This window comes from Rhynchophorus ferrugineus, unplaced genomic scaffold (assembly GCF_030347505.1).
Source record: "Rhynchophorus ferrugineus isolate W39M unplaced genomic scaffold, kcgeb_rfMv2 rfM1, whole genome shotgun sequence".
In the NCBI taxonomy this organism is placed as follows: Eukaryota; Metazoa; Arthropoda; class Insecta; order Coleoptera; family Curculionidae; genus Rhynchophorus; species Rhynchophorus ferrugineus.
In genome coordinates, this window is record NW_027472580.1 from 67,854,837 (window position 1) to 67,870,881 (window position 16,045).

General features: G+C 30.4%; 1 protein-coding gene across 4 annotated transcripts in view; it reads left to right on the top strand.

Annotated features, from left to right (window-relative positions):
- The window catches only part of axo (axotactin), an 80,730-nt gene that overhangs the window by 38,399 nt on the left and 26,286 nt on the right, over positions 1-16,045 (top strand). For all 4 annotated transcript variants that reach the window (XR_013008502.1, XR_013008505.1, XM_076419358.1 and 1 more), the window contains exons 2-7: positions 2,148-2,394; positions 7,865-8,027; positions 11,490-11,709; positions 14,886-15,021; positions 15,085-15,369; positions 15,615-15,761. Coding sequence is in view for 2 of the 4 variants with exons in the window: in XM_076419358.1 (XP_076275473.1) it covers positions 2,148-2,394; positions 7,865-8,027; positions 11,490-11,709; positions 14,886-15,021; positions 15,085-15,369; positions 15,615-15,761 (1,198 nt within the window). In the remaining 2 variants the exon portion in view is untranslated. The remainder of the gene's footprint in view (positions 1-2,147; positions 2,395-7,864; positions 8,028-11,489; positions 11,710-14,885; positions 15,022-15,084; positions 15,370-15,614; positions 15,762-16,045) is intronic.

Consider the following 16,045-nt stretch of genomic DNA (forward strand, 5'->3'; position numbering starts at 1 on the left):
ATTCTGATTAAATCTTGACTCTCTTGACTGTTTCTTAATTCATGTTCTTTGATTAATTCTGCAATTGTATTTATAATTCTGATGTTTTGTTCTTAGTTTTTCAACTCTTTAATGCTTTGGCAACTTCTTTTTATTCTCGCTAATTCTTTAATTCATGTTCTCATTTTCAATGAACCACTGAAACTCCTTGCTCAGGTACTTGGAGGTGGCTGAGAAAGTTAACCAGCTTCAGAAGCAGAAGAAATCCTCTTCTGTATCCCGATTTATTCAGAATTTTGAGGAAGGAAGGGCTCTTCGACCTAGGAACTTCTCACCCGGATGAAATACGTGCGCTACGGGCTCTTAAAAAATGCTCGAGAATTCCAGGCCTTCTTGAAGTCGTTTACCAGGTGTAACTTCTGACACCCTTCGTCTAGCCCCGGTACCTGCATCCCATTATCCAGAACACTCGACAACGAGTCGATGAGATATCTTAGATAATACTTAGAGCTAATTATATTTGAATAGCACGGGTGTCGGAATAGTATGCGTTATATGAGACGGGATGTAACAATCGAAGCAGAACTTATGGGAGTATGGGAATTAAAAAAAAATTGTAATTTACTTGGAGTCATCCACCTATCCTGGACCGTCTTATCCCTAACTACTCCACTCGTGACTCTCATATAATTGCTGAAGTTCTTTCCAGCGCTGGAATTGGCTTGTTGCATCCCCTTCTCGTTCACTACTCCAATTTTCCCTCTTCGAACTTCACTACCATCTTCATAAACACATATTTATATTAATTTTATAAAAGAGAACATTGACATTACCTTATTAGGTCCAAGATTTGTGAACCATCCTGGCCGCAAGAACATATATACCAATGGCTCACAATCTCGCAGCGGGCTTGGCATTTGCATTGTGCATTTGTGGTCGACAACCGGGCATTCCGTTTCAAGCTCCCTGAACAGGGTTCAAAAGAATCAAATCAAAGAATGGCTAATCCTTACTGATTCCCGAAATGCTCTCTAACTTCGGTGTGGGTACCAATATATGCTGTCTGGATAGAAATTCTACTTCGTTATGATTGTGTTTGTAGTCCTGTATTTGTGTCCATTTATAAATTGGGTTTTGGGTTATTAATTTGATTTATCTATTAACTAATTATTATATATATACACTTTATGTCTGTGCCCGTCCCCTTTGTATCAACACCCGTCCCCTTTGTATCAACACTGTACTTTTATATAGTCGCAAAATGACCGTCAAAGAGACAAAAAAATTTAAATGGGGAAAAACAATATAATCGAATACAAGTTTTTTTTTAATTAACAGACTGACATATAAAAATAGATAAAAATCAGATACTGATATGCCATTGCTTGACTTATGCACTTGTGATGCTTGTCTTACTTTATTTACTTTTATAATATTTTCCCGATAGTTTTCCGTGTGCAGGTTAGAGGCCCACGTAGAAGGATCAAACAATAGGATAATGCTGGACAACTTATCATCTAATAACCTCTAGAATAGCATCTTTTAACTAGTAAAATCAGCGAAAACAGCTTCAGAGAGTCAAAGCACTATAATTGTAGTAGAAGGAAACATTATTGTCATATTATATTACATTTAAGTGCCACTAGAGTATTCGGTTGAAGTGTGTTTTTAAAAATAAATCACACGCGACACTAATCGTACCTATAATTTACACAATATTAAATTTAATTACATGAAATTGATATGTTAATTTCATAATATATTTTTATAAAATAAGATACATTAAAATGGCATCGATTTTTAGCTATATTGTTTAAGATTAGTTAGGAACTTAAAGAAAAAGTAAATCTAGTAGTAATTATATCTAGAAATATCTAGTTATTCATGTAACTATTATTTATTTTCAACTCTCTCTGAGTTTTGGCATAAAACAATTTAATTTTAAACAAATTAAAATGATTATTTTATGCATAGTTTAATGGCTTATTTTAGTTGTTCATTTCAGCTATTTAGTAATAAAAGTGTAGATTGAATTGATTTTTCTATCACTTAATAAACTATTAAAAAAATTACTAATGTGAGACGCATTCAGTTTAATTAAACCGAATACACGTTTGTTTGCTTTTATTTAATTTTATCTCATTATATTAATACATATTTTTTTACAGATGTTATGGTACATTTTTACGATATCATGTTTGATATGTTCTACGGTGGCAAGACCTGATCTAACTGCGGCAGTCCAGTGCACGGGCAAACCAGAGAAAGGACCATGTAATAGGAATATATATAAATGGGCATTCGATCATCAACGAAAAGAATGTACGACATTTATATGGGGAGGATGTGGTGGGAATGATAACAATCGGTTTGACAATGAAAGTCTGTGTATGGAACGATGTTTCCCATCAGCAGGTAGAGTTTCCTTTTTTCTATTGTAATTTATGAAATAAACTTTGGCCAAATAAAGTTAGGAAATAAAAAGATAACATATTCTCATAGCATTATTTAACAAAATATGAATACTATAAGGCTATTAAGTAACATACAAGAGCAATATAAACATTATTTTAAATTTTAAATGAATATTTAATAAATTCTTATATGTAGCTCGTAATTCGATATATATATATATATATATATATATATATATATATATATATATATTTAGTATTAAATGTTAATGTTGCACACGTAGTAAAAGGTATAAAAGATATTCAATGTGATAATTTAGAGATTTTGCAATGAGGAACGCTTGATGATGTAATGGAACCAAACAAACTGTGCATGTGGTATTAACAATCCTTTTACATTTAAAAATTCTCTTTGTGTAAAGGATATAATGTCGTTCATATGCCCATCGCTGATTCTCACGGTGGTAGGGATCCGAATAGTTCAATTTTCATTAATTCATTAACTTCACTTAGAACCGGATACATTTAAGCGATAGCGCCGTCAATATAGTTTTCGAAAAAGTACGGACAACTTTTTGTCGATGATAAAGCATCGCCCAATAAATTGCTTAATGCGTCGTTTCATATACAGCAATTGTGCTTCAGTGAAAATCTTGGATTAGTTGTCAATAGTCATTAAATTTAAGCTTCTGAGCGAGTTTAATTTTATAAAGGTGAAGTTGAAGTCTATTGTCTATTCAAAGGTTTTTTTTTTGTAATGCATCGTGGATATTTATGACGTCAAAATATTGCAATGTTGCCGAATTAACTTTGAGTTTTAGTTCAGTTTGGCTTTGACATAAAAAAATCTAATCTAAATAAAATAATTGAACAAAAATGTTATCAAATATAATTTATTTTAATATTATAGTAAATCTAGTACATATATTATCGAAGGACTTAAAACTACAATTAAGATACAGCTATAATAGTTTGTAGGTTAGATTTGTTTTGTTTACATTTAAATCTTTTCCACACCATCCATGAGGTAGAGTTTCTAGGCGTGTTTTTTTATGTAGTGGTATCCTAATCCACCTAATTAACAATTATATATCTGAGAAACATATCTTACTTTCATTTGAGAGCATAATTACTTTTTTCGTTTTTTCTTGTTTCATTCAATGGTGTGTTTACTTGTCAAGTCATCTTGGTATCACTGTATATTTTATTTCTTCTTCTACTATTTGTGTACACCATTCTTCCTAAAATTAATCACTGAATTCTGTCTAATGCATATACCATATTTACAAAACAGTTAGTATTCATTCTCTCCTCATACGTTGTAACCTAATGCTCATGTTTAATTTTGAACAATTACAACCATATATGTGCACATAAATCTTTCACGCCCTACAATACCATTTTCTATAGTTAAATTCTATTAATTATGTGCATACCTTTAGTTGTTTCTACTCTCATCACTCTATCTCACGAATTTCTAGCATTGCAAAGCATTATCACATATCCTGAAAGTTTCTTTCAGTCACTTTCACTTTCCTACTCATTGTCCAATTTAATCATTAAACTGTTAATTTCTCATCTGTCAAACATGTTTACAATTCCACTATTTATCAATTACTTCCTCTGTATGTCTAACGAGTCCATCCAAACCCAAGGTGTTATGGTTGACAATGCTTCCATCCACATATCCAAACAGTTTTTGATGGAGTATCCTTCTCGACCAGCAATATATCTGCAATTATTAATAAATATAATGATCAACAAAACTTAGTCTTATTTTATATCTTTAAAAATTTAATTCTTTCCAAGGTAACGTCTAGAAGTTATATTAAACCTCTCCGAGGGTTGTCTTTGCACCATTTCAATTCTATGCCATGTGAGAGTGTATAAAAAGATGTCTTACATCCCTCAAAAAGCTGCATGTCCCTAATTCTTTTATGTATACTGTTCACACAAACAATTTTTCTAAAAGTATATTATTAAATTATGCTTATATCGATAAAATAATTTGTGTACTTAATGTTCTTATACGTTTCGTACATTTGGTCTCGAATAGAGCCAATATCAAGATGGTCAAGATTCGTCACCCAGTTTGTTTTTAGAGGGATTTTGTTGGGTGAATTTAACGTATTATTATTCATTTTGTAAGCGATGTTAAAAACATTTTAAATAAAATTGTAAGGACTTATTATTGAATATCATCAATAATTACCTCTCTAACAGAATTTACCAGCAAAAGGGGGCCTCCGTTATCTCGTCCTTTTTCGAAATAACCTACTAAAGCCTCAATCAATTTGTGACTCTGAATATCTATTGTTTTCGGTATTTTCAAACAAAGTAATATGATATATTACGGAGCGACTTAAACTTTATCAAAATAAAGGGCTAAAATAATGTTTGTCGGTTTATAACCTGTAGTAATTATAACTAATATTTTGAATAATTTAGCGTACATCTTAAAAGCCATAGTGATAAGAGATTTTAACTCTTAGCTATAAATTATTGTGGCTATATAATTAACTGTAGTTTTTAGATACGCTATAATGTTAAAATAAATTATATTTGATAACATTTTTGTTCAATTATTTTGTTTAGATTATATTTTATGTATGTCAAAGCCAAACTGAACTAAAAATCAGAGTTAATTCGGCAACATCGCAATATTTCGACGTCACAAATATCCATGATGCATTACTAAAAAAACTTTGAATGGACTATATGTATGGTGAACAAATGTTTGCCGCAATATACCATTTTGTGACCTATTGATCTGGGCTCGTTATTGATGATCGAGTGGGTTGTCAAGAATTTGGTTACAATGAGCCTTTAAACACATATCCTTTTTCCATCTACTCTACTACTTCAAACTAGTCTTTACGTGAATAATAATGTTTATTTACGGTTTATACTGTGTATTTGTTAAGTGTTTAGTTTTTCAATATATAAAATGGATATTAGCATTTCTAAAGATATTTTTTCCTTCCAAACAACATTTGGAGATATTCAAATGTGTTGAAGTTTTCTAAGATTATCATCATTAATCAGCTAAGATTATTTTCATTTTAGACGAACCGTCCCTCATATAGTGATGAAAATTACTTCGCGTTTTTCAATACTGGTTTTATTGGATTAAATTTTTTACAACTAATTTTTGAAAGCCACTGAATGCCACCACCACACTATGTAGACGTGATAAGACACTAACCTTATAATAAATGAAATTTGGGCAAAAATTTAGTGAAAGTTTTACCAATGTTCCTAGGTATTATGTGTATCCTTAACTTTGAGGCAGATACAATCGGTAATATGCTGTGAAATTAAGTACTGCTTATCAGGGACAGTGTTAAATCCTCAATCACCAACCCTTACGAAATCTGACGCACCACTAATCGCTTAGTGGACAAAAGCTTAATCCCCCCTATCAAGGTAGAATTCCTCATGAATTTCGACATAATATCTTCAGAAAAAGTTTAAATATATGTTGGGACTTATGAAACATAAAGTAACTCTTTACGAAATGGGTTTTTCCTGTCCTACCCCCAACATAGACTAGGCAAAATATATTATCATTTAATATATTAACAATAGGGGTATCAGGTTTAGGCTACTTCCAAACAACCTGGTTTCTCCAAGATATCTGCAGTGCTCCATAAAACATCTTTCGATTAAAAAAGCCAATTTTGGAATAAGCTAAGATTAGCCGATAACCCTCATTCGTTCATTACAGGACAATAAGCTATCCCAGAAAAAAAATATTTGCTGAAATTTCCTCTCGTAAACCAATCCCTTTTGGATTTACCCAAGAATCTCCATCCTCCCCGGACCTGCTGATTTTCCAATTTCGAATCACATGAATTCAGTATTTTATGCAGACGATACCGCCTTCTAAACCATAGAATATTGTTCCAATCCTATTCAGAATCGTCTTCAAGCTTAAGTAAATCACACAGTTAAAGCGCGTTTGGAGACAAGTTCTGGCGGCTACTGAAAAACTCCAGCAAAACTCAGATGATTCAGTTTCATTGTTGGAGTTTCCAAATTAAATGTATTTTAATCATCTGGCTCCAGAAAGCCACAGGTTTCAATAATACATTTAAATTCATATTGCCCTTTGCAAGGATAAGAGCTATTCCCGCTTGGTATTCTCGCTACTCCGCAGAAATAGTAAAACTTTCATCATGTGAAGGCAACTGAGTCTAAAATGCTGGTTATATGGAGACCAAGACAGCTTGACTAACTTCAGGTTTTCCAATCTAAAGAAGTTCTTGCGCATCTCCACGCCCTTTAGTCTATGAGAAACATAAACACCTACTTCAAGCTTTTGGAAGATCTACTGAAATATTTTGTTCATATAGGATGTTGCTATTTTGACAGCTTCAATATTATAGTTTCAATCCAGGGAAACTAAGCCAGAACCATCTTGTACTAACTGATAAATTTGGATAACAAAGGAATTCCAGTATTCCTTAGCTTAAATATAAACAAAATATTATACTACTTCAGTATTTTCATTATTTATTAAGTACTTGCATGTATTTTGATTAGCGATATTTCTGAAAATGTGAGGTATTAAAGTAAACAATTAAGCCAAACCACCTAACTTGATTCTTAAACTGGACGGTTTATAAAACAACAGTTTTCTATTTAGTATTATTGTGTTATTCAATGTAAACAAACGCCAATCATTGAGGTCAAAATGGCATTTTCGAGATACGGTACTTTTGTTGTCTGATTTAACGAAATATACCGCCGCACTCCATTCAGAACTTGTTAGAAATTTATAGTGATGCTGCTCCATCCTATCTTAATGGCCGGTTTTAATTTCAACGATTTAAATATTGTGTTTTCGGTGTCAATGAGAATTGAAATCAACGACTTGGTGGACCAACAATGATCGAAAACAATGAATTGCAATACTTTTTGAATAGAATTTAGCTCAAAGTATCAAAGAAATTTCAGACAGCTTAACAGTACAAGCTATAGGAAATATTCAAAAGGAAATAGAATGCCTACCACACGAATTAACCAAAAAAAAAAACGCTTTGAAACCTTCAACATTGCGGTTGTACTAGCTGCCAAGTAAAAAGGAAGATGTTTCTAATAATAAAAAGAAAATAGGTCATAAACCAGTCTAGGGGAGCCATCCATCACCACTGAAGAAATATATTGATAGCCATAAAGTCTTGCTGTTGGGATCAGCAAGGAGGACTGTATTATTAACTTTTAAAACTAACATAACCTAGAATTTCGAAATCAACATAATTCTTTGAACAACTGTTTTCAATAAATGCTTTTTTACAATGTAAAATGATCAAAATGCAAACAAGCGCCTAAAAGTTGAGTAACCATTGAGTGAGTAACATTTTCATAATATAAAACCAAATCAATAATATTAAATGTTGTTATAAAATATAATTGTTATATCAACATCAACATCTACAACGTGTTTATGGATATTACTAATGTTTCAGAGCAAAATGTTACAGCTAGTCAAAATAGTTCTGTGATACCAAAGGAAAAGAGAGGACCCAAATTAACATTCCAAGAAACAGGATCGGAAAATACGTTTATGTTTGCCCAGTCCAATACCTTTATTCAAATCGATGGTGACATAATACAAACGTTCCAGTTAAGGTAATTTAATATTATTTTTATTGATTTTTAGATTTTTGATAATTAACTGAAAATGGCAATAAATCTATTCTAAGGTTGATTATTAAGGTTGATTACAAAACTTAATAAATAAAAAATTAATAAATACCATACAAAATAACACGTAATATTAATTAAAAATATAAAAATAATATAGTTTTAGCAATTAAAGCAGAGTCACCAGAATTGCCACATGCAACTTAGGGCATAATCCTATATTAATTTTACTATAAAAGGAATAACAGATTAATCATTTTAACATCAACATTGATATATATTAACAAGGTTTTAGTTGCGAAAGATATTTTAAACTTGATTTGAAATCTACCGATATCGATGAAAGTTAGTTATTGAAATTGCTACTTTATTTTATTGGGAATGGAGTATGTTATATGGTAATTGATTAAATATGTTAACTTTTGATTTGATTAAAATTGATTCAGGTATATTTAGTAAAATTCTGAATAATAAAGATAACAAACCAACAAAAACGGAAAAATATCATACTTTACTTAAAAGTTACATTTTAAAATACCAATCGGTCTGAAAAGCATTAATTTTAGTGGTATAATATTTAGTTAATTTAATTATCTGGTTGGAAAATGAGTTTTTCTCACAATTTATTTCAATCTCATGAAACAGTCATGAAAAGTCCATGGAAAGTTCTAATTGTAAAGGTAGCGTAATTTATTTACTCAGCCCATAAATTATTACGGCTTGGAAATGATGATTAATTGATTGAGACAATGAGATTCCAAAAGTTCATTTTTACCGCATTTCGTTTTTTCGCTTCAACAAATAACAATAACCGGCACTGACTCATGGGAAACTGGAAAATATTAATGTTGATGAGTATTTAAATGAGAGTTAGTGTCATAATTAGGCTGTTAGTTTTCGTCCCGAAAGTTTCAATGTTAAATTTGTCCTGAAAGCTCAATAGACCATTATGTCATGTACAACAATAATGTTCAAGAACTATCATAGTTTAGGTTCGGATAAATTTCAGAAGGGTTACGAAGTTACAATGACCAAGGAGGGCAATGAAACTATTCGGTGAAATTGGAAAAAGTCAACAAAATCGTCAACAATTAATGCGAATGAAGCAGGAAATTAAAAAAAGGCAAAAATTATTTGCACCAGTCTATAATTTGTTTCGGTCTATGCAAAATTCCCTTATATTGAAAAGCAAAATTCTAAAGAGGCTTGGTTCAATTTTCGCGGAGAATATTCCGATATTCCACAGTGAAAGAATTATGAGTTTACTAAAAACGTGGAACTAGGTTATCGTTGAAAATAGCATATACATTACTGATTAGTGTTAGAAATGTATTTTCAATAAATTCGTTTGGAAAACTTGAAAACCATGTCTTTCTTTCCCAACTTATTATAATAGGTTTTATGTATTGAAGTTGAAGTAACTGTGTAGTTATACAATTTATTTTTTAATTATTATAGTTATGCAACTATAAAATATTATCTAAGCTAAGTATTTTAGTGTTTTAATTAACAACATTTTTTGATAATTCTTGTTTTCAAACTGAATATAATTAATATAATATGCATTAGATATTAATAAAAGAAACTTAGTTTTTGGTTCTAGCACTGCTTTTAATCTTCTATTATAACGGAATAATACTCATATAAAAATAATTAAAATAAAATACAATATAGCCTAAATTATGATTACTAAATTGAGAACATTAAGTGGAGATATAGACAGATATTTACAAAAATGGCGAAGAAATATTATAATTAGTCTAACTTACGCATCTCGTTGTCATTGCTGTTGAGAATATACTACGACGAGAAACTATTGCTTCGCTGAGAATTATCATATTATTCGAATTCGAACCGATTTATTATAAATATACGTTATATTACTAAATTATAAAGAAAAATCTAAATGGGCTAATAGATTAGAGCACCGAAGTGCTTGTATATGCATAAAAAGACATATATTTATTAAGAACTAAACCCTAAAGGAAAAAATTATTTTGAACAATAGATAATTAAAATTTTGTTGCGTCCCAACGTCAGTTTTAATTTGGCGTTCGGCTTTTGTTGTTACCAACCAGTTTTTAAACTCGTAAATTTATTTTATTATTTTTAAATTATTTATAAAACATGACGATGTTTACTTAACAAAATACAATTAAAAAATAAATGTGTTAGGTTTCGGAATTAATTCGTAGCAAAATATAATGCTGGTGACAGTGGTCTGTTTGTTTTGTGTTCCAACAATCAATTATCCACAAAATAATTGTTATCGCATATGTTAAATTCTTACAGTGAATTTGACTTCGTTATCGTACTGACATAATAGTAAAGGAAAATGACTATATATTGTCCAAGTTTTGAGCATCTTAGCCATCTGAGGACGAGTGAAGTGCGACTACTTATTATGGCGGGAAATTAAAAAGTTGGATTTCAATAAAATATTTTTGTTACAGGGGGAAAACAAAAAATAGCATTTTAAAATATTTTATTTAAATACTAGTTAACATTTTTATAAAATATTTTCAAAATACATCAAAAACACTATCTAATCTGACAACTAATAACTTATTTTCTAATTGTATATTGTTGTTGCCTTATATGTAGCCCATGTATTTTTTTCATTTTTGAACTTCGCAATCCTATTTATTTTTTCCATTCACCAGAATAAGCAACTCTTAATTATTATTTTTTCATTACATTGGCTTGTTTAAGATGTACATAACTAATGGTTTAAAAAAAGAGCTCATTTTTATGGCATAGAATTATATTGGTTATTATATGCGTGAAGTTGAAGGCACAGATTTGTCTGTTTCAAAAGGATTTGAGGAGAAAAACATGTTTTAGTTTTTAGTTCTCAAGATTTCCAGTTTACTTCCTTTATTTAACATAATATTTATTATTTGTACTTACTTCTAATTCTTTTTGAAGTTTGTAATGTACGCTGAACAACTACTGATTCCAGTATTTAACTTTTTAAAACTTATATTTTCCTTTTCGATAGGTTAAGTTGTAAGAGTATGAATATACACACAAAAAAAGTCAAATTAGGAATTATATCTTGGTCAAGCAATGTCAGAACTTAGTTATGGGTGTGGCTATTTAAGGTTCCATTCTATATCTCTATATTTTGTGGTTCTAAATATTCTAGTGACTACTACTTGTTGCCCATGACTAGTCAAAATAGGAAATTGTATTTGAACACCAGTAATTTGTTAAAAACGGGATACATCCCTTGCTCTAAAGATTGGTAAAACTAGCAATTAGCGATGAAAAATATTTTCAGCAATATTATATTTCACTTTACATTTTCATAAAATAATTTATTACTATTATATTTTAATTTGTTTTTGATTAAATATTTTTCAGAATGTTAAGGTGTTATTGTAATTTGTTGGTATTTTTGTATATTTTTAAAGAATAGTTCTTAATAGAAATTAATGATTTTAGACTTTGCCGCCAGATATCCTTCCAGTTTCGCACGAGACTTCCTCACGGTTTACTAGTATACCATAACGTAAAAGTACCCAATGGCATCCAGCTACAGCCCTATGCTTTATACATCATTGTCCAGCAAGGTCAATTGAAGGTGGTGCATGTTTACGGGAAACATTCTACTGCGTTGACCGTGGGTCGAAGCCTCAACAACGACCAATGGCACACTGTTACGGTAAGTCATGATTCAGTGAGTCACGTTCCGAATACAGGAATTGTGATAATTTTGCAAGAATTGAGGCGAAACAAAAAAAATTAATCAATTGTATGTCAATTGACTTAACTGTGGGCATTTTGTTTATTAGATAATTATTCCCATCAAGTGCTGCTGTTTTAAACATTTAAATATGTACACTGTGTATTTTAAAAATATGGCAAATTTCATTGTTAACAATATTATTTTAACTGCTTCTACAGCGTCAATTCGTTTATATTACAACAAATCTGTAAAATAAAAATGATATTTAGAGAAATCAAAATTAGGTAAAAAATGCAAAAAAGTAAATGGTATTGTAACAAAACAAGTCAATAAAATTAATATAAGCGTGTGAGACCTAGATATCCAATTAGTCGGGCAACGGTTCTGTACCAGATAAAAAAACATTTGAGCCATCAGTTTTCAAGGTAGAAGTAGTAGAACATAGGAAATAGAAATGTTCTTTGAGAAAATTGGCAGTATTCATCAAATATCATCAAATTGGATAGCATTAGAATATTAAAACTCACAAATTATTTAAATTAATCACTGGAACTTTCCGACTGTTGCTTTATTATAAAAAATTTTTAAAAAATTATTGATTCGAAAAACTACTTTTCTCATCATAGTTATGAGAAACAAAAATTTCCTTCTCTCTCACATAACCCAAGTATAATCCGTCCAATAAAACAACCGACTCACGTCATAAAAATTTAGGACATCAGGACGTTCCAATGTTGCCAAATAGATATAATGAAAATAGCCATAACACCAAAATAACGTTTTGCTAGTTTATAACTTTTAATTATTATCATTGACAGCATGGCTCACCAATTCCAACCCAAATCGAATTTTATAGGCCAATTTAATTATATGTTCCGTTCCTATTTAGTTTAACTAAAATAATATGTGAAGAAAAATTCCACCTCAAGTTTAAAACGAATTTTACATTTTTACAAATTACAATTGGAATTATATTTGACGTCGTTTATGGCGTGAGTCGCCTGCTTTATTGGACACGCCACATGTATGTGAGAATGGGTATGTGGTATTTTATAAAGAAATTAAGTAATAACAGTAGAGCAATTATGGTTTATGGTGCGGATACGATAAATAAGCAGATAAGGCCTAGCCATCGATTCAATTTCCCCACCTGACGAACCGTACTTGTCAGTCGTGGACCGCTATGCCACACTGTTCTATGGGAAGAAATACCCTCATGATTCTTGTACTCTTCTAGAAATACCCAACCTTCATGCTCATATACATGTTATATCGCGCGCCTTATACAGTTCTGGTTTTCAAAAACCAAGGCGATGTGTCTATTTTGAACCGGAAGACGATTATGAGTGAAATGTGTATTATATCTATTATATCTATTATATATAAATGTTGTAGTTTATCACGCTACTGAAAGTTCAGATTGGTTGTTCAAAATACAAGCCCGTGTGTTTATGTTACACTGGAAGGTGGAATAAGTGAGGTACTTAGATACATGGATCTGGTAAATCGTCACTGAAGAACTTGGTAAGATTTGAGCTATGCAGTGGATGCCTCAAAACTTCCGAGCTAATTTCACTCAATTTTCTGTGAACGACTAAAAATGTATGTAGTCTGCTTTAATTGTGTTAGTTGTTGACAATAGAGAGCTAGATGAATGTGACAAGACAATAGACAATATCGAGCAAGCTCTTGATGTACAATTTCTTTGCAATGCTATTACCATCCTTGCTGTCAATACGGCTTTTTTATTATGTCGATTTTGAACATTCAATATATTTATTTTGTATTACAATAAAGGAACTGTTGGGATACGTTTCTCAAAACTTATTCAGGGTTGTTTTTGCTTACAAAAGTGGACTATCTGAAATATCGCCAATCTGAAGAAAGTTACATGGTTGCACTTATGACCGTTTGTGAGATAACGAAATGAATGAATATTATTATAATGACAAGTTGAGTATTTCGATTGGTGGCTGCTTCACTTGATTTTGTTTAATCACTCTGGAATCGAAGATTCTTTGATTACCATATAGATAATAAAAAATAATGCAAGATATTTCATTACCTTTTTCAAATAAAAAGCAGATATTGACAATGACGCAATATATCGACATTATAATTATGTAATTTGTAATTACGTCCAATTATGGCCTCCTGGTAATATAATGTAAACGATCCAACAAATCAGTATCAGTATATATGATATTAAACTAGACTTCACTTCTTAATAATTATTTATGTCTATTCAACCAGGATAGTTTTGGAAAACAAAATATTAATGTATATTAAATTATAATATGTATGTAGCCGTTCATTTTAGTTTTAAAATAATTATTAATATTATTATTTATAATTGAAGCATTTAAAATATATATTCGTGTAATACTGTAAATTTTTTCATTAATTTTTGGTGATTTTCCATGATCATTGCATTATTAGATTATCAGAAGCCTCGTGTTGGAATTACACATTATTTCTTAAAAATTTTATGTAAAAGTAATTACAATATATGATTGACAGCACAATTCTTTTGGGTTTGTGTTTAAAACATACATATTACAAGAAAATATAATATAATTTAAATAATTTAAAACTTAATTTTATTGAGCAGTGGTTTTAGTATTTTGTTTAAAATTTGAGATGATATAATTTTGACCGTTGTTTCGTCACTCTAGATGAAACTTGTGTCATTATTTCAAATTAAAATAAGATGCTCTGAAGCTAAAGTTGAAACTATCTAGAAATGTGTCGACATCGCTTCTTGTTATAATTGTAACGAGCAGAAACCACTTGATTTATAAAATGAAAGAATAATTTTTCATAAATTAATACATATAAACATTACCTTGAAGGTTGAAATTGTCGTAATATGTTAAGTAATAATAGTCATGTTTGAAATCTAGGATTACATTTAATATTAAAATATGTTTCTAGTAAATTTAACAACTAACGACAAATGAATATGACATGATAAATGACAAAACTTAACGAACAACTAAGTAAAATTTGATTTCTGTACTTATCGAATATCAAATGTCTGCGTTGCCAAATATATTAAATACAAGCAGCCGAATTTAGGAAGTCTACTTTAAAAATGACGGAATCATATATGATCACATAATATATATTTTATACTTTTTACTATTTTGTAGGTACGAATTGATGTCCATGCAGCTAAATTACTTGCCGCTGTCGATGATCTCAGAGATGAAACTGATCTTAAAGGTTTAGATACAGAAAACAATTATGGAGTTTCCGCCAATGTTACATCAGTGATTCTAATAGGAGGTACAAATTACGTTCTGTTCTTTAAACTTGAAGGAGTTGCAGTGTTGATTCTTTAACTTTCAGGTCTTAGCTCTGAAGAACGCCTTCATGGCGTTAAGTACATTATTGAATCATTCGTCGGTTGCATAAGAGATGTTGTGTTGAGCACTGGAAAATCAGCATCTGATTTGTTGCAAATATCACCGCTTATAGCCACAAAGCATGAGAATGTTCAAGAGGGATGTATTAATAAATGTGCAAGCAATGATAATTTATGCTTTAAAGGATCTAGGTGTGTCAATCATTATTATGCAATAACATGTGATTGTTTTGGGACCAATTATGAAGGCGAATTTTGTGATATATATAGTAAGTTAAAAACTAATTTGAATTAATATATTTTATTTACAAGTTTATTCAAATATTACACTATTATATTAAATATTATTTTTATTATGATAACCATAAGTAATTAAACACTATTTAATTGTTCACAATATAATATAATACGATTTCTATTATTTATATATATTTTTATATGGTCATAATGCTATACATATAATTGCAAATGGATTTATATTTGGATGAATTAAATGTGTTTCCGCGATTTCTAGCTGCTACAATTCTAACTTTAAGAGGTTCATCCTATGTTTCGTATCGGGTTTATGATTGGAAGGACAGAATACATTCATCTGTGACTAGATTCTCCATGCTATTTAAGACCAGATTTGATGATTCAGCTCTTCTATACGCAGCAGGAGGTAAGTAAACTTTCAAAAATTGCATATATTTGTTCGATAAATTCATCTGTTCATTTGGCGTTATTACTAATGGAAAAAGACTAGACTTGATTAAGGAAATTATCTTGGTTAGTCTACAGTAAGTAAGTCTGAGGTCTTGTGAGAAACAAATAAAAAGAGGTCATGTAGAAAATAGGAAAAACAACTAATAGGAAAATTTTGCTTACCGAGTATCAAAGGGCTGACGAAGATCAAGAGTCCAAAGGAATTACAGAACCGAGGCGCCATTTAACAAATAATCTCTT